The 27,904-nt window shown below is 36.9% G+C and overlaps 1 protein-coding gene and 1 pseudogene across 1 annotated transcript in view; one reads left to right on the forward strand and one right to left on the reverse strand.

Moving 5' to 3' along the window:
* Positions 1-5,203: 5,203 nt before the first annotated feature.
* LOC134728681 (probable 3',5'-cyclic phosphodiesterase pde-5) overlaps positions 5,204-27,904 on the reverse strand; it is a 99,717-nt gene continuing 77,016 nt past the window's right edge. The window contains exons 3-4 of the mRNA XM_063595087.1: positions 10,781-10,939; positions 5,204-5,311 (exon numbers count right to left, since the gene is read on the reverse strand). Coding sequence (XP_063451157.1) covers positions 5,204-5,311; positions 10,781-10,939 — 267 coding nt within the window. The remainder of the gene's footprint in view (positions 5,312-10,780; positions 10,940-27,904) is intronic.
* Positions 13,041-14,970, forward strand: LOC103785563 (succinate dehydrogenase [ubiquinone] cytochrome b small subunit, mitochondrial-like; annotated as a pseudogene).

A 27,904-nucleotide genomic window follows, 5' to 3' on the forward strand; every position in this document is an offset into this window, starting at 1 on the left:
AGATAGAAGGTAGACTGGTAGACTAGAAGGTACCACTCCTAGACTGGTATTAGGAGTAGGAGAGCTGGGGGAAATGGGGAGTGACTGCTAATGGGTATAGGGTTTCTTCTGGGGTGATGGAAATGTTCTAAAATTGAGTGTGGTGATGGTTTACACAACTCTGCAAATATACTAAAAACCACTGAATTAAATGGAGCATTGTATGGTATGTGAATTATATCCCAATAACACTGTTTAAAAATTAATGTTTAAATCCCTTGACTCAGTAATCCTAAGCATTAGTTTGAACCATATAAAACTGCAGATATCGGATCATTTTTGACCTATAGAACAGCAATTTAATAGTTCAACCTAACAGCTATTCTAAGACACAGTCCAAGACTTATTTGTAAAGATGTCATTATTTGTAATTTTGTAAGAATGTGATTTTTGAAACAACCTAAATGTTAAGAAATAAAATGATTAAATAAACTATTGTATAAGTACATGGTGGAAAATAATGCAAACATGTAAATTACATCTTTGAAGAATTATTTAAAGCATGATAAAATACTGTGTGTACTACTTTATGCAAATTTTTAAAACATATATTTATTTGTAGGTAAAAATAAATAAATATAGGTAAATAAACCAAGAATTTAACAGTATTATCTCTGAAAGTTAGGATTATGGGTGATACTAATTTTTCCTTTTTTTGTATTTTCCAAATTTTCTATAACAAGTTCATATTACTTTTAAAATTAGGAAATAATCTTATCACCAAAGAAAAGGAAAAAAAAATCCAAGAAAGGCAGAGATACCCAATTCAAAGATAGACAAATATACTTGGATTCTATTAAATTTTACTTTTCATCAGAAAGGAATTTAATTTTTAAAAATTCAAATTCAAGTATTTCAGCATTCTAAGATGAAAAGAAGCAACCTTGCTCTTTTATTCAAATAATGCTAAACTAGTTATTCAAAGAAGACCGTTATCCATCTTAATTTGAAATCCCCAGTAAATAACAATTCACCACATCCCATTCTAGTTCTTTAATAACAATTTTGCCTGCCAACAAATTTATTTCTAATCTACAGTTGCAAATTGTTCTCTCCTGTCCAAGTCCTGAATAAATCAGAGAAGAGTTTATAAGACAGTTCTTTGTCATTTTGCACTTTTAGAAGTGGCTTAACTAAAATACTGTTTCAAGTCCTGCCAGCATCAAGAGCTATGGATGTATCAGTCCCTTAAATCAGAACGCACCAAGCTCTCCTTACCCCCCAAACTTTTCCTCCTAGATGTGCCAGAGTCCTGTCTCTTCAGCACTATGATGCATATCTACAGCCTGGCTATGTCAGGTTATTATCATCCAGTCTCTTAACTTCCCCAGTTCAGGGGATGGCAAACTGAAACTGTGGTTACAACTTAATACTCATAAGAAGATACAACAAAAAGTTACTTAAGGTGAACATAATAATAAGACAATACTTTCTTGAACTTCAAGTTTTAGTGCCTAAGGCAGCCTAGAGGGGTTTCCACATACTCTGCAGGATCTAGGTAAGGTAGTTTGCAGTTACCAGGAACATGAAAAATAAATGAACTCAGTAACTGAGTTGAGTCCCCTTTACTCCAGGTGTTCACAGTTTACATGAACACCTGGAGTAAAGGGGAAAAAAAGAAAGATTCTGTTGAAGAGTCAGTCACAATTTATCATAGTTATTTTGAGCAACAGCTCTGGATCAAATCTTGCTTCCTAGTGAAATATCCTACTTTACTGCTAGCCCTTTTGATATTACCTAGACTAATTAAGCACATTAGTATAAATAAAAGCTACAGAAAAAAACTGAATAATCTAAATTATGAAAATTACATATCCTGGCCAGACAAGGTGGCTCATGCCTGTAATCCCAGCACTCTGGGAGGCTGAGGGGAGAACTGCTTGAGCCCAAGAGTTCAGGACCAGCGTGGGCACCATAGTGAGCCCCATCTCTTAAAAAATTATGTATCTAATCACTACTTGGAATTACATTATATACTTATATATTTACTTTGTTGTCTGTTTTTTATCACTAGAATGTAAACTCTTGAGAGGGCAAGAATTTTTGTCTGCCTAATTCATCAGTTTAACTTCAGCATTTGGAACCGTGTCTCAAACATAATACTGTCTACTAAGTAGAAATGCAATAAATAGTGAATGAATGAATAGTTCTTCCACACAAATGGAACACTATATAGCTATTAAAAATAGTATGCAGATCAATGATCATGCAAAGTCCTCCAGATTCAGCACTGTAACAGTAACAGCCCTATAACTTACTAAGTTCATTTATTTTTCATGTTCCTGATAACTGCAAACTACCTTATGTAGATCCTGCAGAGTATGTGGAAAGAAATAGAAAGAAGGATGTTGCAACTAAGCATTTATCATTTCCTTGGTAACTCTTAGAAACATAAAAAGAGGAGCTAGGGAAGCAGGAAATTACAAATGCCAGTATATTAGCCATCAAGAAGACACTGGAATTTCTGCTGCAAGGGGCCTGTAAATCTACATGCATACCAAGCATTATCTGCATTTGGAATTTAAAAATACACTATATAGGTATCATCCTTCATTTTGTTCAATTATTGTGTTACTGATTTCCTTAAATTCCTTAATATTTGATCATTATATATTTTCTCAATAAATGTTACTCAAAATTCAACTGCAATCTTTTGGGGACATCTGGAAAAAAATGTTAAACTATAAAATGTTAGGAAACACTGTTAAAGACAAACAATAATCGCTTTTGAAATAGTGCCTACTTAGGTCTGAGATGACAGAATTCGGCTTAAGCCTTGAAAGAAAGGTGGAAATGAGAATTCCATGCAATTAGATAAGAATATAAGGAAAAGTATGGGAGTGGGAAGCCCAGGACAAAATCAGGGGCAGGGTAGACCAGTTTTTGTTGAATGTTAACCCCTAAGCTGGACCCTGGCAGGCAGATTTGCCTTTTTACCCTAAAGTCAAGAAGAGGAAAAGACCACAGCCATGACACCATGGCAATATTGCTCCAATAGAAAAAAAATCCCTGAAGTTTAACCTGAGTTCTGGCAGGTGCTGTGTTGGTAATAGTTTTCCCATAAATCTTGGTTGTTGTTGTTTTTTTAAGTTTATTTATAGCCCTGAAAGAACAAAATTATTGAACAAAGTCATAAAATACAGCAGTTAATGTCAATGTATAACAACTAAATAATTGAATGGGATTAAATTAAAAATAAACGGCATTATAAAATTTGAAGACTACAGAAAAGACTAACTACTTTCACTTAATTCCATTTCTATCAAAACAAGGGGGGGAAAAAGCCAATGCATTCCAACCAAAGATGTTGAATTCCAAACATACCTGTTTCTCTTAATAAAGAATGAAAGTATGCTTGACAGTATCATACATTTCTTTCTGCCTCTGTCTTGGCAGCATTTTAGAAGAGTGAATGAGAAAGACTTCAGTTCTTTCAAGGCCAAGCCAATACTTGCTTCTTCCTTGTAACTCCAACTTCATCTACCACAGCATCTTTGCCAGAGTGTTCAATAAATTTTATTTCCATTATTTTATTCCCACTACATCTATGTTAAGATTCAATTATAAGAAGAGAAGTGAATGTTTTTTATTGATAAGGCAAGAAGGTTTTCAGAAAAATGAGCAAAATAATGAAACATATTTGGAGAACTTAATGGTCTCTGTTTTCAATATAATTCTTAGTTTCATTTTTCTCTGAACTATATTGGCCTTCTAAAGCTATTACTGAATTACAGAAACTGGTTTATTTTTGGTAGAAAGCTGCAGTGCCACTTGAGTTCCAGATTTTAAATTTTTTTGTAAACAGTTGGATGGATTATGATAAAGAAGAATCTTGGTTGTTTTTGAACCACTCAGTCAGATATAGTCGAGTGAACACATAAAACACAAACAAATTGGTGAACAAATTATAGTTTCACAGTGATCATATGAAGCCTGGGTAACAGCTTTTAAAAGGCAAATAGTGCTGTGAGTAGATCATTTAAATATAGATAAAGTATTGGAATTAATGAGTTATGGGATTCAATCCAAATTATTCCAGGACTGAAGTCTTAATGATCAAATATAATGAAATCATGAGCCATCTGCCAGGACTTTTAAAACCTTTTTGCTAATGACCGACTTTTAATTATTATTTTCATTTATTTATTTATTTATTTATTTTTTGAGACAGAGTCTCGCCCTGTCACCCCGGCTGGAGTGCAATGGCAAGATCTTGGCTCACTGCAACCTCTGCCTCCTGGGTTCAAGCAATTCTCCTGCCTCAGCCTCCCAAGTAGCTGGGATTACAGACGTGCGCCACCACAACTGGCTAAATTTTTTTGGTATCTTTAGAGAGACAGGGTTTCACCATGTTGGCCAGGCTGGTCTCGAACTCCTGACCTTGTGATCTGCCTGCCTCGGCCTCCCAAAGTGCTCAAATTACAGGCGTGAGCCATCTCAACTGGCCTTAATTATAGTTTTATTTCAACAGATTCAAAAATCTAACTTAGTTGAAATGTAGGCAGAAAAGGAAAAAAAAATGAAATGAGAACACAAAGGGAATTTTTAAATAATTAGTTATTCTTTTTTTTAGCATTTGTGTATCTTTTATAAAGACAATGGTGAATTAATATAGAACATAAAAAGTTGCCTGGCAGAGTTGTTGTAATACCACTATTCATGTACATAACAATATTTTTTAAAAATATTCAAAAAGTACCTTTGAAAAGTACCTTCTGTGGAAACTATTCATAAGATGACAGAAGAAATCTCTTTGCTCCCACGAAATTGACTTTATTAAGCTGATGAGTTGTTTGAGGGTTGGCTATTATAGTAGTACTACAGCTTGCAGCCATGTCTAAAGGTAATCTAATTTTTTAAAAAAATCAGTTCTATGCCAGTCAAATCCCATGCAAGTCATACATGTGTGAGCTGCATTCAGTCTTCTGGGGCCATCAATTTGTTGCCCCTTCTCAGCATGACGCAGTCAATATTCCCCTCCTCACTACAGTAAACTTAAATACCTTGTGCAACCCTGACATCTCAATAATCTTAAACATTCTCCTCACACTATTAGAAATGTGAGGCTAGGAGTTTATAAAATTTTCCCTATCATCTGGCTGTGAGTCTCAGGCCTGTTGCTGATAACAAAACTCCAGCTTCCGCAGAGACTCATTAGCATCATTCAGGCACCATCCTCAACACCAGTTGGCAGAGCAGCATCATCAGTAACAAGCTCCTGGAACACAGCCAGCCCCTCAGCAACCAAGCTCAAGTTGGCTGCATCCCAGCTCTATGGGGTGGCGGAACATGTCGGCATGAAGGAGAGCAGCAGGGTAACCAAACACTCCGAATCATGAGCTGAAGAGAGGTGACCAGGGCTAAAGAAACCTACAGAGATTAGCCAAAGAAGAACTTCAAACCACAGCTGCTAATACATTGGCTGTTGGAAAGTACCTGCAATAAACATGCAGTGTTTATGGAACACTGCAATATGAAATGACACTTTTAGGGCAGAGGTATAGGAACCTGGGAAGGCAGATAAGAGCCCTTGCTCTTTTCCATTTCCCAGGTTTATGCTGGCGTGCCCACACATCTTAATAGATCACAAATGTTTGCTCCTATCGAGGTCTCATTATTTTCTTCTTCAAAATAATACCTTCCTTCACTCACCCAGGAATAACAAAGTAATGACTTAATTGAATGCAAAGAGTCTACTCATACCACCTAAATCAGCTAGTTTATACATATTGCTGAAAAATAGGAATATTTGTTTGAAACCCACAAAGTGAACCAGAAAATTCCGATCATCTCTCCTGCATGGTCTGCCTTTGTGTGTACTTTCAAAGTGAATTATCAAACTAGTAATTTGTCAGTATGGAACTTAAATTATTAATATGTGAATATAGTAGGCTATATTTCATACAAACTCTCACCACTGCTGATAAAATTATTGCTAATTATCCAAGAACTTTAAAGAGCATGAGGATTTTAAAGTCATTAAAAGGGAAGCTTTCAGGCAGAGGCTGGATGACTATCTGTCAGGTAAAGTTTCCTGCATTGGATGAAGGAAAAGGTGGCAGGGAATGGACTTGGTGATTTTTCCAGTCTCTTCTACTACAGGGTATATGTATTACATGATGTAGCACAGCCACTGAATTATAGGTATAGAATTTTCAAGAAACACAATATAGTGGTCCTATGCACAATTATGTTAGGTACATAAATAGCCCAGAAATGAGTATACCACATTTAATTTTTAATTTATCTCAGTCAAATGATTTACTGATTTCCATATTACAAAATGTTTTGAAATTATACAGAACATAACTTATAGTCTCTAGATGTTGACATTTTAAGATATCAGGACATACAAATCGTATTATGCTAATGTGCAACAAATTCACCACTACTCATGTGAATGATGACATGGCAGTTATGTGTATAAAATAAAATTACGAACAGGGTTCAAATTACTTTAGTCTGGCTTTGAAATATATGGTGAACTTTCATGAGGCTCATTTATTGATAATAAGTGCTACCCTAAGCACTTTACATCTATTATCTATTTTACTCCACACAACAACCATGTGATGGAGGTTCTGAGGCTAGAAAGATGCAGCCACTTGCTGAAGGTCACTCAGTTAATAAGCAGCAGAGCAAAGACTTGAACCTGCTTTGGAGACTTTCTAACTCCAGAGCCTCTCACCTAACACTCACGACATGGCTTCCTTTTTGCTTCCTTGTTTTCTTACTTGTAGGCAACATTGAAATTACTTTGGTTGCTGCAGTTTATGCTATTGAACGTGGGACAAGGTTTTCTGAAGTCTGCTTGGCTGACCAAGGAAAACTAATTTGAGTTTTAAAATGTGAAGTGAATGAAGTTGGCAGAGCTCTGAGAAATTAGGTACACATACTGCTACCATTGCAAATGGGATCAATATTTCCAAAAGCTATCTATAACATGGAATGAGAGCTATAAAACTTTTCTTGCCCTTTGACTCAGTAATTTCAGTCTTCGGAATATAACCTCAAGGAAATAACACCAAAGAAAAAGGTAATTTGTTCAAGATGTTCATTCAAGGGCTATTTGTATTAGTGAAACACAGGGGAAAAATCCAAACTCTCACTAATAGGACAGTGACTAAGCAATCGAGGCTCTGTAGAAAAAGAAAAGAAGAAAATTTTATGATCTCCCAAAATGACAAATGTGGAATATATTCGTATGTGGACGCATATGTAAGAAATAACTGGGTTAAAACGTAGAATGCAAATTAGTACATATAAGGATAACCTTGTACACCCAAGTAAAAGAGTATGTGCATTAATAAGGCAAGAGATTCATGAACTTATAAAGAAATATATCCCCCTTTTAATTGGAGAAATCCCAATAAGGGAGGATCATCTGGCATATACATTGTATTTAATAAAAATTTATCTTTAAATGAGGACAAACACAGGCTATTTATTCATCCCATGCTATAACAAGGAAGACAGTCACCATCTCTTGCATTTGGAACACTCAAAGGGGAGTGCACAAGTTTTACGGTGAAAAAAATAGAAGACTTTAGGTATGTTCTGAGTGGAGGTTGTTGGCATGGGGAAGCTGAAGGCAGGGTAACTAGAAGCATGGCATTTTAGGTAATGAGTTCAGGGAATATATTTGGCTTTTCTCTCAGTGGCTCTGAGTTGTAAGTATGCAGGGGTGGAAGGCATGATGAGAGAAAAAAAATAGGGAAGGTGGCAGTCATTGACCAAATCCTGGCTGTGCTAAGCTGATTGCTACAGAGACTGTGATTTGGCCTTCTAAGCTGCCTGCTGAAGAGAATGTGGGTCTGTCATTATATGTGGACTGGTCATTGTCCATTTGTATACCCAATCTCTCATATAGAAGACCAGTTTATAATTTTATAAAAGGTTGTAACTCAGAAACAGCCAGATGGAAGAGATACATAGGGCGAGGTATAGGGGAAGAGGTGCAGAGCTTCTGATCCTTCTCTGGGTGTGCCACCCTCCCAGCTACCACCTTTCAGCAACCTGGGAGGTCCACTTGATATGAATGTATAGACTTAAATTAGACAAAGGTAATTTTTAAACTGAGGCCTGACTGACATACACATGATACCTCACATGTATTCACGTGCTGTCAGGAAAAGCTAATCAATCGCTCATGAGAACTTACTAAGTCCTAAGTTCTCTTCCAAGTTCTTTCCCCGGATTCTCTCATTTAATCTCCCTACAGCCCTGTGAGTAAGTGTTACTATCACCCCTCTTCTAAGAGGAGAATATTGTGTCCCAGAGAAGCTAAGTAACTTGCCCAAGGTTACTGAGGCCATGGCAGAGATGTAATTTCAACCCAGATAGACTCACCATATGGCCAGTACAGCCATTATACTTTGCTGTCTTCTCTTATTTGGAAGAAATACTTTCCCGTGAATCACTTCTAGATTTTGTCTTCTGCTTTTCTCCTTCACCTTTTCTGTTTGGTTTGCAATATATAGGATCCTTTCAGGAAATAACAATACCCATATGCAGAAGTTGTTGAGATAAAATACTCTCCAGCTGGTGCCACCTGCATGAACACAATCTACCTGCACTAACTGGTAGGACTTCTTACAAGAAGCAAAACTAGAGTAGGGTTTTCAAGTCAGGTGTGGGAGTTGTAGAGGCTGGAAGATAAAATGCCACTGTGGCATATGGGATAACTACAGAAGAGAAAAATATATCATTTCAAGCTAGAAAATATTCAGATAAGGCTGAATCTAAGAAAAAAGTTGCTTGGGGATAAGTGACAAATTAAGAATATTTTAAAACTCATAGGGAAAATATTATTTTTAAAAATTGTATTTTACACTTGCCTAGTTTCTTGTATTTTGCAAAGTATTTCTCATTGATGATCTTATTTAATTCTCCTGCTATAGAGTGGTGAATAGTATAGTTGACAGATGAGAAAACTTCAGGTCAGAGGTAAGTGTGAGCTGTGCATCCAAGCAGCTGCCTGTCATTAGCTGAGCTGGGACTCAGTCCCAGGCTCTCATTCTTAATAGAACTAAACATTGATGCTATTCAAGAAAGGTACAGAGTCCTGTGCAAATCTTCCCTTTAAATTATTCACAGCTCATGAAGCTCTATCTCACAGGTACAAGTCCATTAAGAAAAGTCCAGAAAACAAATCTAACATAAATGGAATCAAAGATAAGAACTAAATATATAATGAGTTCCTTTTAAATGAAGGCAGCAGAGCAAAGGCAGGACTACCATCTGTGTACAAACTAAACTGTTAGGGGTATGGCATGGGTATGTAGTGGTTATGTTTGGAAAGATGCAAAACCCACATCCTTCTACCTAAATCTGTATAAGAGGCACATCATCTCAGGACTCTGCCATCTATGATACAAAATGCACAAAATGAAATTTCTGCTTTATCTTACATTCCATGGAAATATCTTTATTGGAATAAAGTGGCCTACATTTATATTCACTTCTAAACAACGTCCTCTCCTTCTCATCTGTTTCTGTCTGATGGAGGCCTATTTTTGCTTCAGAGGACAGATCAAATACCGCCTCTTCCAGGAAGCCTTTTCAGATCCAAGTGAGAACAAGCCTGTCTTTCCTAGGCGCCCCCAGCCTGTCTGAGAACAACTTGCTGATGATTCTTGTCTCCTGCCTTGTGTAGCTCCTGGATGACATAACATGATTGGGATTTATCTTTGTGCCTCCTAGGATCCCAATACAAGTGCCTCATACCCCATAGCATTTTACTTCATTGTAAGAAATCTTTTGAGGTCCTATCATGCTCTATGAATTCATAAACCTTTAAGGAGAGTTGGGCCGTCTCAATTCCACTATAAAAATGACCTCAATCAAGGACTGTCTTCACTTAAAAACCTTCTTGTTTCCTTACAATCATATTTCATGTTGACCTTCTGTGCCAGAACATTTGCATTAATTTAATGCATTTGTAATTAGCATTGGCAAATGACAAACCCACATCCAGAAGGTTAAATTATAAAGTGTTTTTTAATTAAATAGAAATATGAGAGTCATCAAACTTAAACAAACTAATTTGAGATTTGCTTTTAGCACATATTTTATAAATATTCAACCAGATTTTATTCAATATAAAGGTAGAAGCTTCAAAGCCAGAACTTCAGTTCTTTGAGGACTCTCTCTCTTTTAATATAAACTGGTAAATAAACTACTAGTGAAAGAACTTAAAATTTCAGAGCAAAAAGTACATTACTTCCACCAAGGTCAATTACTCTTCAGGGACAAAAGTAATGTTCTTTTTATTAGCAATTTGGAATAACAATTAAATAACATTCGTTTTTATTGAGATTTTTATATAAGAACTGAGAAAACAATTCTTTGTTGTAGTTATAAAAATATAGGAGAAAGTGCTGAGTTTCTGAAACACAGCAATCTTCCTATATTTTCTATCTTCCCTTAGGCCATGTGTGGTGGAGTTGTGATCCTTATCTTACTTATAAGGAAGACAAAGACCAGGGAACAACAAGAATACTACCGAGGCTTATAAGGAAAAGCAAGCTACAAAAAAAGATGAAGTAATTATTTTCAATTTTACCACATTCTATGAAATATCGAAAAACTCCCATTTCATTTTGTATACCATGAGAAAAAGCTCTTTGATCCATGAATGGGCTAATCCAACAGCTATTCACGTAATTCCTGTCTTTTAAAGGAGAATAGCAATCAATGACCAAGAAGAAAAGTACAACTCACAAAAGGCATGAAATCTTACTTTTTCATCATCTTCAGTAAATGGAGCTCCTTCAGGAATCTTATTTATCGCTTGGGCCACACCAATAATCTCACCATCACTGCTTCGGATAGGCATGCACAATAATGATTTTGTCTTGTATCCAGTTAGCTTGTCGATTTCATCATTGAATCGTCGATCCTAAAAATAAGACAAAGAAAGCATTAACTGCATGTGCATTGTTGTCAGGGAGAAGGAGAGAGAGGTTTATTTCTGCATATGATACCTTATCACTGGGAACTAGCCCCATGAATTTTTAATCACAATAACAGATTTGACTTCATTTTTAATTCACCAAAGGAATATAAATCCAAATAAGTCAATGCCATAGTTGTTTGCCATAGTAAATGAAGAGAGAGACTTTAAGCCCAACCGCAACACATCAAAATTGGGGAAACGTGTTTTTAAGGAAAGCCTATGGTATGTGATTTATGAAAACATGTTATTTCAAAAAGACAGGATATGAAATGTCATATAAGAAACTTACATGAGAAATATATACTAAACACTGAAAAATTGTTCAATATAGAGCTACTTTATTTCTGGCCAAAATGATCCTGTGAAAAAAGAATCTATGAGTACATAATGATATTTCAAAATCCTCCCAAAAATATGTGGGGTATGGGGAGATAAAAGACTTCTCTATAGAATGCCAGCTAAAATATATAAAATAAATGATAAAATTATACAATATATTTTGCAACTACCTATATAATTATGTTTACAAGCAAGGGTCATTAAGTATGCTAATACCATTGGGTGAAAATTGTTTAACTTAAACAGTATAGTCACACAGTCTCAAAGTGCCACACCCAAAGATTCCTTATTACAAAGGTAAAAGGTGACTTTGTAGTGAATAAATCTGGTGAACGCTACCTCAAACAAGTAAACTTAGCATCACTCTTTAGAAGAAAAATTAACACCATGTGCCTCCTGATATAATGCAATGGAAAGGACACAACATCACCAAGAATACAGTGTTCTTGTCAAATGTGTAACATGAATCTAATTATTCAAGAAATGAAAATTAAGAAATGTAGAAATCATCAGTCATTCTATCAGAAACCTAACCCTGGATGCTTAAAAAATGTCAAGATCATGAAAGACAAAAAAAAAGTTTTTTTAAATAAATATAAAGTTAAACCATGGGAGCTATACCAATTTAAAGAAGACTGAAGAGACCTGAAATCCAAATAAAATATGTGATCCTTTACTAGAAATTCCAAAAATTCCACAAAGGATATTTCTGGAGGGACAATTGGAGAAAGTTAAGTCAGATAATTATATCATTATAAACTTTCTTAAGTATGATACTGGTGTTGTAATTATGCTGCAGAATGTCCTTATTCTCAGGATATACATGCTAGGGTATTTGGGGAGTGAAATATCATACCTTCAACTCACTTTCAAGGAAGGAACGAATGGATGGAAGGAGGGAGGGAGAGAAGGGAAGGAGAGAGAAAAAGGAGGGTGGAAGGAAAAAAAGAAAAAGATTGGCTCCTGAGTAACTGTGACTAAAAATGCTCCAAGGTAGATGATAAACTGGATCCAGTCTGACGATAAACTATTTCAAGTCAGGGGTTGGAGTGAGGCTTCTTCCTGTACCTTCTGCACAGCCCTGTTAAAGGAGGCTTAAAAGACAAAAACAAAGCACTGGTGCCTACGCTATGCTATTCTCGCTCTGTCACCCAGGCTGGAATGCAGTCATTCGATCTCGGTTCACTGCAACCTCCACCTCCCGGGTTCAAGCGATTCTCCTGCCTCATCCTCCCAAGTAGCTGGGACTACAGATGCAAGCCATCATGCCTGGCTAATTTTTTTTTTTTTTTTTTTTTTTTTTTTGCATTTTAGTAGAGATGGGGTTTCACTATATTGGCCAAGGTGGTCTCGAACTCCTGACCGCAGGTGATCCACTCGCCTTGGCCTCCCAAAGTGTTGGAATTACAGGCGTGACCCACAGTGCCCGGCCAGGAGTCTTTAAATGCCATTATGAGGCCTGGCTCTGGTCTGGTGATCCATGGAGGCCACACTAAACCCCAGAGAGAGGAGAGTCCAGTTAAAGAGAGGGAAATCAAAACCCAAACAAAACCAAATCTCCTGCTCAAAATAAGTATGTGACCAAACTTTCAGAAAATCAGCAATCTGTATTAATTATTTTTAAATTTCTCTGAGGAACTACTACATGTCAGGCTATGGGCTAGGTGGAAGTTGCAATCAAGTAGGTGAGGCAGACAATGTATAGATGTATATTTATATATTGTGGTAAGTGTTACTGAGAAAAAAGCAAAATGCGTGAGAGAGACTGAATATGAAGGACTTATTTTTATAGGGATCAAGGAAGTTCTCTCTCAAAACAGAACAAATAAGCTGAGACTTCAATCATGAGTAAGAATTTTCTAGGCAAAGAGTGGTGGAAAGAACTTTCCAGGAAGATGAACCAATACATACAAGGTCCTGAAGCAGGAAAAAGCTTAATAAGTTCCAAAAAGTCAAAGGTCAATGTGGCTAGAGTAGAGGGAGACAAAGGGAGAGTGAAAGAGGGAGGCAGTGACCAAATGGTGCCAAGTCTCACAGGCCTAGAAAGAGTTATATTTAATCCCAAATGCAATGGAAAACCTTTGAAGATCTTGAAGCAGAAGAATAGCATTGGCCACTATTTAGCACTTAGATTCTCTGCAATTATCTTACCAGTTTACTTGTTTTCCTCCCAACTAAAATATAAAATCTAAGACAGCAGAGATTTTGTCTCTCCTATTCACTGCTTCATCCTGGCATGCATATTATACATGCAAAATAATATTTTTTAAATAATTTATTCTTTTGAAAAGATTGCATTGCAATTATGCAGAATATAGAAAAGTTGTTAAGGCCCTAAGGCACCACATACCACTCTTTGGCATATATGTAGAGACATTTTTCCAAATATATAGAAGAGAGGTACACAAATGTTCACTGCAACATCAATTATGAAAATTAAAAATGTGAAGCCATTTGAATGTTGATCAAGAGAAAAATAAATTATGATCTTGTGGTTTGGTAGTGTATTATACAACAATTTAAATGAATAAATTAGAGCTACCTGTATCAACATGAACAAATGTCAAAAACATAATGTTAAGTGAAACAAACAAGCAGCAGTCTGATACAATCTATATGATACCACAATACTTAAAAATAATACTAAATATCATTTATGGATTCAAATATGTAGCAAAAGTATAAAAGCATGTAAGGGAATAATAAACACTAAATTTATATTAGTGATTACCTGTGGAGAGAAAGGAAGGAAGTGGCATCAGGGAGAAGCATAGAGGAGGCTTCAACTACAACAAGAAAGCTTACTTCTTTAGAAAAACAATTCGGGGGGCCAGGTGCGGTGGATCACACCTGTAATCTCAGCATGTTGGGAGGCTGAGGCCAGCAGATCACGAAGTCAGGAGTTCGAGACCAGTCTGGCCAGCATGGTGAAACCTTGTCTCTACTAAAAATACAAAAAATTAGCCGGGCGTGGTGCCAGGTGCCTGTAGTTCCAGCTACTCAGGAGGCTGAGGCAGGAGAATTGCTTGAACCCAGGAGGCGGAGGTTGCAGTGAGCCAAGATCACGCCACTTCACTCCAGCCTGGGCGAGTGAGACTCCGTCTCAAAAAAAAGAAAGAAAGAAAAACAATTCAGGAGCAAGACGGTGGTTCTCTGGAGGTTGAGTGTAATCTGTGGCACCCAAGGAAGCTGATCTCTGTTGCTTTGAACCCCACTGGTCAGAACTGCCATGTCTCAGCACATCCCTAGGGCCAACCTACCCCAGGATGGTGTGGAGCACAGCACGTTCACCTGCCACCCAGCCGCCATTCTGTTTCCAAGGCTGCGTCTGTCCACTGGACTGGTGACAGAGTTGTCAGTGTTTAGCTCCTGCTTCCAGCTGCTGCTTTGAATCCTTGCTCTGCGATGGACTACTCCCTGGCTACAGCCCTCACTCTCCTTAGTCACTAGGACTTTGAACAAGTTGTTTCAAACTATGTCTATGGAGATGCATCACGGAAAGCTGCCAAGGCAGGCCTTTTGGCACACTTGACTTTAACTTGGCACACTTGACTTTAACCTTTGCCGGGCTTTGTGATTTCAACTATCATGATGGGGGCATCTGGAAAGCTGTTGTCATGCTGTGGAAGCTCTGACCTTTTAGACTTAACACCTTAAAAAGTAATTCTTAACACCTTAAAAAGTACTTATCTTTGCCTCTGCTGTGCCATGCCATTCCACTAACAATAAAAAGGAAGTAACAGATAAGTTCATTGTTGAGACAAAACTCTTTGGTGCAATCATAGCTCACTTTCATCACCCAAAGTCCTGGGCTCAAGCAATCCTCCTGCCTCAGCCTCCTAAGTAGCTAGGACTGCAGGTGCACACCACCATGCCCAGCTATTCTTTTTTATTTTTTGTAGACACAGGGTCTCACTACATTGCCCAGTCTGGTCTCAAATTATTGGCCTCAAGCAACCCTCCCACTCTGGCCTCTTTAAACGCTGGGATCACAGGTGTGAGCCACTGCTCCCAGCCCAGAATTTAATCTTTGAGGAAAAGTTTGAGAGGATTTGTATTCAAGAAACTGTGCAACTGAGTCTCATTTTCTGGTGAGTTAATGAGATTTTTTTCCCAGAATCAGAGTATAACTAAACATTATATATGAGCTTTTGCATCTTCATTTACCAATCTCTTAAACAGAATTCAGTTTAATTACTAAATATGTGATCAAACATCTCCTGTATTTTTCCTGATAAGGATAGACAAAGAGAAAGACTGTTAATTCATGCACAAAGACTTTGCAGAAAATTAGACAATATTTAATTTTTGAAAATTTCCCCCTTTGTTCAGTTGATATCAGCTACTGATGGTTCCATGTCCTTGGGAAACATTAAAATTAGAAAAAGCTGATATCTCACACTACTAATTTCTAAATCCTAAGAAGAGGAGCTTGGAAAGCTGCTGAATATAGAGAAGTTCCGTTTAGGGAAGAAGTCTCCTTTGTAATTGTATTAAAATATCAAACATTCTAAATGAAAACTTAATCCTTCAAATATGTTTATTTTACTTGTCTTAAAACAATCTGCCTACAAGTATAAAAGTATAAAAAATTGTTATTTTCCCATTTGAAGTTTTCTAATATAAAAATATATTCTATGAAATAAAATTTCTAAAAATAAAATGCTATATAATAAAACACATTCGACTCTTTTATGTAAAAAAAGCCCAATGTAGTAAAATATTAAGATTTTATAAACCTAGATGGCTTATTCTTATCTAAAATTAAGAACTTTGTGGAGGATGACACAGAATTGAAATAGACCAGTTGGGAAATTTTGGTGGTCCAGGTAAGGTATGAGGATAGTCTGGGTTTAAGAAAAAGGCAATGAGGGTAAAGAGAAGTAGACAAATATGTTGGAAGTTGAGTCTGTAGTACTTCCTGATGAATTGGTTGGGAGGGGAGAATAGACAAAAGACAATGAGCCTCAGATTTTAACTTGAGAAACCGTGGACGGAAGTATCATTTACTGGAATGGGGGAGATTGAGATAAAGGTGAAAGTCTACATATGAAGAGAGTAGAAGGTTGATAAATCAATTTATTAAACAAGGTGAAGTGCATCTTTGACCAAAATCAGTGGTTGTTCCCCCTGACTGCATCTGAAAATTAACTTGAGAAAGTCATCACAAATGGAATCAATCATTACTAGGCATTGGTATTTTTTTAAATGCTCCTCTGTTATCCTCATATGAGAACCACTGTCCTAAATGATAAAGACTTTAGTCATTAGTGAGAGCAATAAAACCTATTGATGGGAAATGCCTTAAAATGGGGAGGAACAAGAAGAGCGGTATGTATTCTGATGGTTGCATATCAATGGTGTTGGCCATGATGGAATGGACTGAAAATCCACTCTGGAGTAGGAACAGCCTGTTTGCCCTTACCTTTGTGATAATCTGCATCTCTGGAGAAGGGTCTCTTACCGACCAAAACTCAACTCTGAGTCTGAGTAGACCAACTACCAAGGCTATGGAGTAGGTTGCTACCCCATTGCTAAAGCATCCAAAGTCACATGAGAACAATAGACACTGGGATGCTTTAGCATGACAAGGAGTCACAAAAATGGTCTAAACTCTCCCCACCATCTCCTCACCTCTCTAAATCCACCTGATAAACTGATAACTTAAAGAGAAAATGTGGCCTGGAGCGGTGCTTCATGCCTGTAATGCCAGCACTTTGGGAGGCCAAGGTGGGTGGATCACTTAAGGCCAGGAGTTCAAGACCAGCCTGGTCAACATGGTGAAACCCCATCTCTACTAAAAATACAAAAATTAGCCAGGTGTGGTGGTAGGTGCCTGTAATCCCAGCTACTCCTACTCGGGAGGCTGAGTCAGGAAAATCGATTGAACCCGAGAGGCAGAGGTTGCAGGGAGCCAAGATTGCGCCACTGCACTCCAGACTGGGCGACAGAGCAAGACTCTGTCTCAAAAACAAAAAGGAGAAAATGTAATTGTATTAATACATGTGGTAAGTATTAATCTTTTAATTTAAAATAAAAGCTAGGAAGAAAGATTTTTTCTATTAAGTCTTTGTTTTTTTGTTTTTTTGTCTTGTGTGTGTGTGTGTGTGTGTGTGTGTGTGTGTGTGTGTGTGTGTTTGAGATGGAGTTTCCCTCTTTTTGCCCAGGCTGGAGTGCAATGGTGCAATCTCTGTTCACTGCAACCACCACCTCCGAGGTTCAAGTAATTTTCCTACCTCAGCTTCCTGAGTAGCTGGGATTACAGGCATGTGCCACCACACCAAGCTAATTTTGTGTTTTTAGTAGAGATGGGGGTTTCACCATGTTGGCCAGGCTGGTCTCGAACTCCTGACCTCAAGTGATCCACCTGCCTCGGCCTCCCAAAGTGCTGGGATTACAGGCATGAGCCACCGCACCCAGCCTCCATTAAGTCTTAATGGTTTTAAAAAATAATGCATCTTAGGACATGCTTTGTCTGTGTCTTCATTACACTACTTATAAGATAATTCTCACAAATTAACTCAAAACTTGATAAAATCAAATTAATCTAATCTAATGGGAGATCAGAATCACTGATACAATTATGCACTTTCTTAATATATACATAAATCTGTAGATTAATCTTCCAATTAAAAACAATCAAGAAAGCCGAGTCCCAAATTGAGGCACAAATTAATTATAGTAGATGAAGAAAATTAGGAAAATAATTAGATAAAGGAACATGTTACTCTGATATTATAGAAGGAACAAAAGTTTAATAATAGATGAAATTAAAAAATAGATTTAACTAGCCAAGTAATCACCACAAATGAGTATAATAGTAGAGGAAACACAGAGCATTATGGAACACAACAGCAGGGTGCCACAACTAGTCTAAGGTCAGACAATATCTCCCAAAGAAAGTGAAGTCTTTAAGGTGATACCCACAGGATCAATAGGAATTATCCAGAAAAAAAGGAGAGAAGCATTAGGGAGAGGTGGAGGAGAGTGTCCCAGAAAGAGGGAATAGTATCTCTAAAGTCCAGAGGCAATAAACGCTGGTTAATTTGAGGAATAGAAAGAAGTTGAAGATGGCTCTTGTGGGAAGTGTCAGACATGGGGTAGGAAAGGCAGCTGGAGGCTGATGAGAGGGTGCCTAGTAACTAGGTGTAGAATTGTAAATTTATCATAGAGGAAGCGAGGGGTCACTAGAGAGTTTTAAGAAGGTGAGTGGGAGTGATATGACTGAGTCTTCATTTTAGAAAGACTGCTGTGGCTACATGTAAAGAATGGATTGGAAGCAAGAGGTCCAGGTGAGAGATGAACCATCTCTGGGCTGGGATGGTGGTTAGTGGTAGTAGGAGTGGTGGAAAATGGACTGAGTTGAGAGATATTTAGGAGGTAGAATGAATAGAACTGATTCTATGCTGATTAATTTGAAAGGCTGTGAAAGTTAGAGAAGTGAAAATGACTCCATATTTCTGGTGCAGATGTCTGGGTGGGTAGTGGGATGATTCACTGAGTGAGGAACGCAGTAAGGAACAGATTCTGGGGAATATGAGTTTCGTTGTGGACATTTCAAGGTTTAGTTGCCTGTGGGTCATCCACATGGTACAGATGCTCAAAAAGAAGTTTGATAGATTTAGATATAGATACAGACATAGACGATTTTTTTTTTAATTTCAGGAAAAGGACTTGAAATGGAAAGTAAAAATTGTCTAGGTAAGGATGGGAATTTTGCCTAACAGCTTTTAAGCCCAGGATCTTCAGAAGGTCATCACAATCACCAGCAGAGCTTCACAGAAGGCCAGGTAAGGAGGAAACAGGACTAGTAAGAAGGCAAAAAATGTGCTTGTTTCTGAAAATGGAAACTTGAATAGGAAACTAACAAATGCCTCAAGGATTATAATGAAATGTCATATGGAGAATGGTGCCCAATTTTTACTCATCTCCCTTGGGACAAAAGAACAAGAAATGATCTACAACAGGAGAGATTTCTAATAAATTAAGGTAAAGTAAAGTTGTTAAAATCTGGAATGAGCTGTTATAATTGTGGTAGACTCTTACCGCTTTGAGTATTTTTATGTCATAATATTTTTTCTATCTCAGATATTTTAAGTACAACTGCTCTTGAGAAGTGCAGAAATCTTTTCCATGCCTTTTATGCAGATCTGTCTTTTGTATATAACACGCAGCCATGATTTTTAACCTTTAAAAAGACAAAGTCACAAGGCCAAAAGCAATTTTTACTTCTCAGTGAAGGAACTGAACTGTGCCTCCTTCATAGAGAACAGTAATTGGATACATTTCTGACCCAGGATCTTGCACTTGCAAACCCATCTGCAAGTTTCTGAGTTGAATGTGGTGCCATGAAGCACACCCAGAAAAAGGATTCCCACCTTCAAGATCCACAAAGGCTGTAAAAAGCAACCTCTGAACTCAGCTTTCATGTCTTTGAGAAAGAATTATATTTAATATGCTCAAGAACCCCAGCCAGCCCCAAAAAAACATACTTTAGAAGTACGAAAGAAGCCTCGAAGCAAAACAAATCCATCTTCTCTTTCTACTTTCTCAGAGAAATCACTGGAGGCTCCCTAAGGCAAGATTCAGAGTTGAGAATCTTATCCAGGTCCCACATTCATGGCAAAGATGGGTTGCCTAAGATCTCTTTTATTCCCTCTGTATTTAAGGACTCTATCCCCAATACTTTATAGTAAAATTTTCCAGTACTCATGATTAAGCCAAGAACTAATCTTGACCAACGTTTAATCTACAAGGGTGATTTTTAAAAACCAGAATCTTGAATCTACCTTAGGTCCTTCATAGCCAAAATGCTCAAACTGTTCAAGTCTAAGAGTGTCCACATGATGTAATTATGTTTCCTGAACATACTTATGAGGAAATATGTAATGACAAAAGCCCCTATTAATTCCATAACACTTTCAAATGACCTTGTCTTTGAGTTACAAAATATAGCTCAAAAATTATAAAGTTATAATTGTAAATTGTGGAGATTACAGAGAAAAATTATAAAGAAATTAGAGAGAAAAGGTGAAATAAGATATGCATGTATATAAGGTATTCTTCGGCCTACAGACACTTAGACATACATAGGAATAGAACAGAGCTTGGCAGTCCTTGTTAATACTGGAATCACCTGGGACCTTTAGGAAAGTACTGATGTTTTAGCCCCACCCCAACCAATTAAATCACAATTGGTAGGGGGAGGGGCCCTGGAGGGGATCTGACTTCTGGCTGTTTGTCAGGGTAGGGTTAAGAACCACTGAATTAGAGGGTCACTTAATAAATCCAAGGCCTCATCGGGCATTCACGCCTGTAATCCCAGCACTTTGGGAGGCTGAGGTGGGTGAATCACCTGAGGTCAGGAGTTTGAGACCAGCCCAGCTAACAAGCTGAAACCCCATCTCTACTAAAAATACAAAAATTAGCCGGGCATAGTGGTGCACACCTGTAATCCCAGCTACTCGGGAGGCCGAGGCAGGAGAATTGCTTGGGCCCGGGAGGCAGAGGTTGCAGTGAGCTGAGATTGTGCCACTACTCTCCAGCCTGGGCAACAGAGCAAGATTCCATCTTAAAAAATAAAAATAAAAAATAAAAATCCAAGGCCTCTGGGGTCTGAAGACAACAGGTTATAAACCATGCTTTAGAGATTTAGCTTTTGTTTTATTTTGTCTTTTCCATACACTTTCCCTGACGGCTTCATGAACTAGGCCTGCATACCTTTTTCAACATCATATTAGCCCATTGCCCCACCAAAAGATTCAGAGAAAAAGTTCAGTCTCATATTTCATCTACATCCTGTTTCAAATGCCTTATGGAGTTGTAATGTAGAGAAGCTAATGGAAATAAAAAAACATAAAATGAATAATCCATTGAAACACAAACCAATAGATTGCCAAACTTTCTGAAGCTCAAAAAATTGCTTTTATTGCTATATCAATTAGTAATACTCATTTAATTCCAATTCATAAAATCATCTCCTTACACTTATGACTTATCAGTAGACATCACTTATTTTCCAGAAAATGCTTGGAAGGCAAAGCTTTCGAAAATTGATTAGTCTTTAATGACTTGAAATCGATTATTCTTACTTTCTTCATAGAAAGAAGAACTAATTGTTCTGAATTGATGGAAGACTTGAGATTACACTGCATAAAAACAAAGACACAGCATGTGGCAACTACATAGCTCATTCTTTAGGCCTCCTAATTTGATATTTGCTGAGAAAAAGTGAAAAATTATCATTGTTGTTCTTAATATGTATTTGCAGAATTTCATTGCTGTACGGTAAACAAAAAAGAATCTCCAAATTCTTTCCTAAAGAGTTCTAAATAGTACAAAAGATTACCAAAAATTGTTTTTGAAGCTTCACTCTTTTATGGACCTGAAGTGGTGTAGTTGGAAGTGGAGTATTTTGTACATTCACATAGGTAAGCTCTACTTGCTAAATGTTTAAAGGGCATACCTTTATTTAAGTCTTTCAAATAGAATTGGTGGTTGATAGACACCATCAAATAATTTGATATGAAGTTTCAAAACAGTTATTGTGATTACCATGTTGTTTGGGGCATTATCCCTTTTTTTAGTCACGTTGCTAAAGTAAACGTTGTTTGCTGATCTTATTTCCCTCTGTTCTTCCTTTCTTAGTTGGCACTTTTCTTTGGTCCTGTCTTATCATCATGATTATTATTATTTCTCTTTATTACAATAAATACAAATACAAATCTCAAGGCAAAATACACAGGAAAATGAAGACCCACACCACACTTGAAACCAAAGCGCAACTGACGTAGTAAAAAAGAAAATGATGAATTCTTAAACTGCTTTAATAGACAGCCCAGATATCTATTACCGTAAGTCTGCAAATATATTGTACCTAGAGTTAAAAGGCAACCTCATGCTCTATAAGCTTTATTGCGTATAATGAAAATGTCTAAGAAAAGGCCAGTACCTGAAGAAAGAGCTATGGGAAGGGTCAGCTAACCAGAAGGCACCTTTTTTTCTGACACAGTGAGACCATCTAAGAACTGCAATGAATCAGGGAAATGAGGCTCTAAGGTAAAACCAGGAAGGCCAGGCAGTCTGCAAATAAGGGGAAGGGAACTATCAGCATGAAGCTGTGATTCAGACACCAGACAAACAGTCAGAAAGTAGAGAATACAGGGCAAGCCAAGGTCAAGACAGTGATGCATGAAAAGCCAGGTCCAGGTCAGAAGAACAGATCTAACAGTGAGACATTGGAGACTTAGTCTCACCCATTCATCAGAACCTAACACAGACTACCTCTAACAGAGAGCTTTGGAATTCTTCCCACTGAAGACAACTGAGACAACCCGAAAAGTGGCCCAAAAATGTAACTGATATGTAGGCAGCTATCTCAATCACATGCTGATCCTTCCCACATTTATGGCAAATACCATAATTTATAGAGTCATAGTGATATGTTATATTTTAATTACATAATTTGTTTAGGTTTTATTGTTAATATGCAAAGGTTACAATTCCTCTTTGACAAAAGTTTAATGTTAAAAAGTAATTTTTGACCGGGCGCTGTGGCCAACACCTCTAATCCCAGCACTTTGGGAGGCCAAGGTGGGTGGATCACTTGAGGTCAGGAGTCAAGACCAGCCTGGCCAACATGGTGAAACCCCGTCTTTACTAAAAATACAAAAATTAGCTGGGCATGATGGTAGGAACCTGTATCCCAGCTACTCAGGAGGCTGAGGCAGGAGAATCACTTGAACCCAGGAGGCAGAGGTTGCAGTGAGCCGAGATTGCGCCACTGCACTCCAGCTTGTGCAACAGAGCGAGACTCTGTCTCAAAAAAAAAAAAAGAAAAGAAAAAGTAATTTTTTTAAATCTGCTTTTTAAAGTTTTTTAGGTTTTGAAATGTTTTAAAAACACATTTTTAAATAAAATGTCTATAGAAATAAGTGTATTTAGTTAATCAAAAGAGTATTATTTCAAATCAGTCAGAAAATTATGGATTATTCAACTAGTTACATATTTGGGAAAAATAAGTTAGACCCCTATCTCACATCAGACATCAAAATTAATTTCAAGCGGAATAAAGACTTAAATGTACTCATCTCTTAATAAATTGCAAAGTAAAACAAAAAATTTACTCAAACCCTGCCAAGACATATTTCCTATTTTAACATGAAATACTATAGTATTAATCATTTAAGATGCCAATATCTAGCTTTATTGAAACGACCAGTGAAATGTCTACTTTTATACATTGCTAATGAGAATATAAATTAGTGCAATAAATATGGAGGGCAATTTGGCAAGAAGTAACAAAAGTCTTTTAAAAATTTTTATGCTCTTTAATAATTTCATTTCTAGGAATTTATGATAAGGAAAAATTGAAAAATATCTACATATTCAAGAGGAAATGGATTATATTATGATATAGACACGATACCACTAAAAAAAGCATTAGAATTTATTTTACATGTTATAAGTGGTTTTATTATGACATGAGAAAGTTACATGAAGAAAAGTGGTTTAGAAATCAGTAAAATTAGCATAATTTCCTAAGGGTGATGAAATTACCATCTAAGACAGCACAATAGTTTCAAAAGTGCCCTCCAAAAACATAGAAGTCATTATGCTACTGAATTGTCAGTAAAATAGATAGGCAACATACACCAGATGACAGCCGTCAAGCTGGAGGTGGGTCGATATTCATAAATAATTTATCTCTATGAAAAACCATAGCATCCTATACTTTCAGCAAGATATAAGCGAGTCCAAGCTAGCAATCCAAATGGGCCCGGCTGTTTTTTTAAAGCCACTACCATCCTAGCTAAAAAATCTCTTATCATAAAAGGTCCAATTGACCTGCTACCCAGAATGCCAAAGGAACTTGGTGGTATTGCCTGAAAATCACAAAGAACAAAGAACAGAAGACTGTCAAGATACTATAATTGGGCAATGTTCTGATATGTGAAATGGATGGATTTTTCAACTCTCTCAGATTCTGACCTTCTCCACATTTAATGTGAAATATCACAACCTCTTATGTGGCATAGCATATATAATATTGGAAAACATCCTGATTTTCCAAAAGAATGAATACTATCAACTAAAAAAAACAAACTATTAAACCAGTAAATATAAGTTTGTAAAAGATTGCTGTGAACAAGTCCTCCAGCCACAGCAGTGTGTTCCACCACTGAAAGCCCAGGTTAGAAAAAATCAGGCATCTTCTACTGGGAAAAGGACTTGGAAGCAGCTTAACACTACTTCCCACCAACCTTCCAGGTGGATCCCTGGAGCTGGTTGGTTCCATACACATTCCCTTCCCCACTATAAGTCCCTGCATCCCTGAAGCCTTCCTTCTCCATTCCCAGGCCAGGCTCTCTATTTCCTTGGTGTTCACCCTCGCTTCAGCTACAAATAAGCAAAGTGCCGAGAGTACCTGGACTCCTTGCAGAAGTTATATAGTCACATGTTCCATCAAAAAAAAAAAAAAAAATGGGGACATGAATCTCTTGCCCTATAATATGAGAGTAGGCGTGACATACCAAACTGAAGGTGTCAACCTGTGGGGGGAAGTCATTCAGAGGATGGATCCCATCAGCAGGAATCATTTGTAAATAATCTGGATAAATACAAGCGTGCCTTTTCCTTAAATAAAGCACCAAAGTGCTTTCACATAAATGTTTGTGAGTAGGAGCCCTCTAGCCAGACACACTGGAGAAATGAGTTGGCATGTTTATTGGCACTCTCACCTAAGCTATTCCACCTTGGATAGAGTTGATTAGCTCCTCTTAGAACTGTTCTCTTGTCTGCTGCCTTGTAACATGTCATTTTCTTAGCCAGCTAGCAAAATGCTGCAGTGTTTGTTTTATGAACTAATTCAAGCACCTGGAATAGCCAGCTAATTAGACCATTCATATTTTTCAGGTTTGGGTTTTGCCGGGCTAGAAAGATCTGATATATCGGCTAGCATTTACTCTCATGCAAATAACAGGGCCAGGAACCATTCTATAAATCTCAATTCATTTCTGAGGTGTTCCAGTAAAATGAGCAATCAATTTAACCGACTAGAATTCTTCACTTTAGGATCTGCATAGTACGGAACAACAGAAGCAGTAGAAATTGCAACAAGCCCTAGGCTACCAAAGTCTATAAGACTCCTAGATACTCCTTCAGATGGCGTTTCAAAAACAAATAGAAAAATTTCATAGCTTCCAAGTCCCTCTGCCTTACTTAAGAAAGGTTATCTTATAGGCATCATTGGATATTGTCTTCCCCACCATAAGCCACCCATCAGCATGCTCACGTACATCTGATACATCTAGCTACACTGCACCCAACAACAAGAGATTTCATATAATTAGTTCCATGATTGACATGAAAAGTTTATGAATATTCGCCAAAAGCTAAGTCATCAGGTTAGCCAGTTTGAAATCACCATGTCAAATAACTGATATCATGCAGAAAATATAATTTAACTCCAATGCACTTTAGTTAGGAATAATAATAAAAAGATAACTAGTGAAATCAAATATTTAAACATTTAGAATACATTTCTGAATTACTCATCAATCAAAAAATTAAAATAGAAGTTAGAAAATACTTAGAAAATACTAAGAAAAATAATGTCTAAATATAAAAATACCAGGATGATTACACATCATATATCAAAACCGTGGTCCACAGTTAAAGAGTTCTTAAAGGTTCTGTTGTAAATGCTTCCCTCAGGAAAAAAAAAAAAATGTTCAACTTAATAATCATCCAACCATAAGGAGTTAGGGGAAAAGAACAGCAAAATAAATTCAAGAAAATGGAAAAAATAATACAAATAAGAGCAAAAGTTAATGAAAATGGCAGGAAATATATATTGAAGACAATTGAAGACAATTCAATATATATTGAAGACAATTGGTTTAAATGTTTTTCCCCCTCAAAACTCATGTTAAAATTTAATTGCCATTGTGATGATATTAGGAAGTGGGACCTTTAAGAAGTGTTTAGGTCATGAGGGCTCTGCCCTCATGAATACATTCATACCATTATCACTTGAGTGGGTTCATTATTGCAGAAGTGGGTCTGCCTCTCCCCAGCACTCTTTGCCCTTTCACCATATGATGCCTTCCACCATGTTATGCCACAGCAAGAAGGCCCTCACCAGATGCAGACACCTTGATCTTGGACTCCCTGACTTTCAGAACTGTGCACTAATAAATTTCTGTTTGTTATAAATTACCCAGTCTATGGTATTCTGTTATAGCAGCACAAAACTGACTAAGACAAAAATTAACAAAGTTCAAAAGAAGAATAACATATGAAAATCTCTAGAAAGAATAATCAGGAGAGAAAAAAAAGAGAGAGGCCTTATATTTTAAAAAATCAGGAATAAAATGGGGCTAAAACCACAGTTGCTACAAAGATTAAACAAATATAATGGTGTTATGAACAACTTTGTGCCAATAAATTTGAAAAGTTAGATGAAATAGATAAAAACTTATCCAAAAAATCTTTCAAAAAACTAGAGAACATAAAGAGTCCTATAAGCTTTAAATAAATTGAATCAGTACTTTAAAATATTCCCATTAAACATACACACACATCCTCAGATCCAGATAGATTTCTAGGAAATTATACCAAACATCACGGCATTGGGCAATTCTAATTTATTACAAACTATTCCATCTAATGGAAAAAGAAAGACCATTCTCCCAGTTCATTTGTGATATAACTTTGCTTTCAAAATCAGACAAGAGTATTCTAAGAAAAAAAAAAAAGGCTGGGCATAGTGGCTCACACCTGTAATCCCAACAACTTGGGAGGCCAACACAGAAAGATTGCTTGAGCCCTGGAGTTTGAGACTAGAGTGGGCAACATTGTGGAACACTGTCTCTATAAAAAAAATTTTAAAAATTAGCCAGGCATGGTGGCATGTGCCTGTAGTCCCAGCTACTTGGGAGGCTGAGGTGCAAGGATCACCTGAGCCCAGGAGGTTGAGGCTGGCTGCAGTGAATCTTGTGATTGTGTCACTGCACACCAGCCTGGGTGACAAAAAGAAGAAAATATAAAAATATAGGCCAGTCTTGCTTATGAATGGATATAGATGCAAAAACCCTAAAAACCAAAATTTTTGTGAAACAAATCAGACAATACATAAAAAAAGATAACTTTTTATGACCAAGTTGATGTTTCCTAGGAATGCAAGATTGGTTTAATATGAGATCAATTAAAGTAATTCACCACATTAACAGTGTAAGGTAAAAAAATTCATATCTTTATAAAGGCAGAAAAAGTTAATAAAACTCTGCATTCTCTTATTATTTTAAAAATAATAGCAACAACCTCCTTAGCAACCTGGGAATAGAAGGGAACTTTCTTAACCCAATAAAGGGGATCTCAAAAAACCCATAGAAACCTCATACCTAATGATTAAACTGAAAGCATTCTCTATAAGCTCAGTTTCAAGACAAAGAGACCTGTTATAATCAGTCTTGTTCTACATGATACTGGAGGTTCTTGCACAGAAGGAGCTAAGAAAAAGAAATAAAAGGTAAAGGATTGTAAAGAAAGAAAACCGTCATTATTTGC

The sequence above is a fragment of the Pan paniscus genome, chromosome 13 (genome assembly GCF_029289425.2).
Source record: "Pan paniscus chromosome 13, NHGRI_mPanPan1-v2.0_pri, whole genome shotgun sequence".
NCBI lineage: Eukaryota > Metazoa > Chordata > Mammalia > Primates > Hominidae > Pan > Pan paniscus.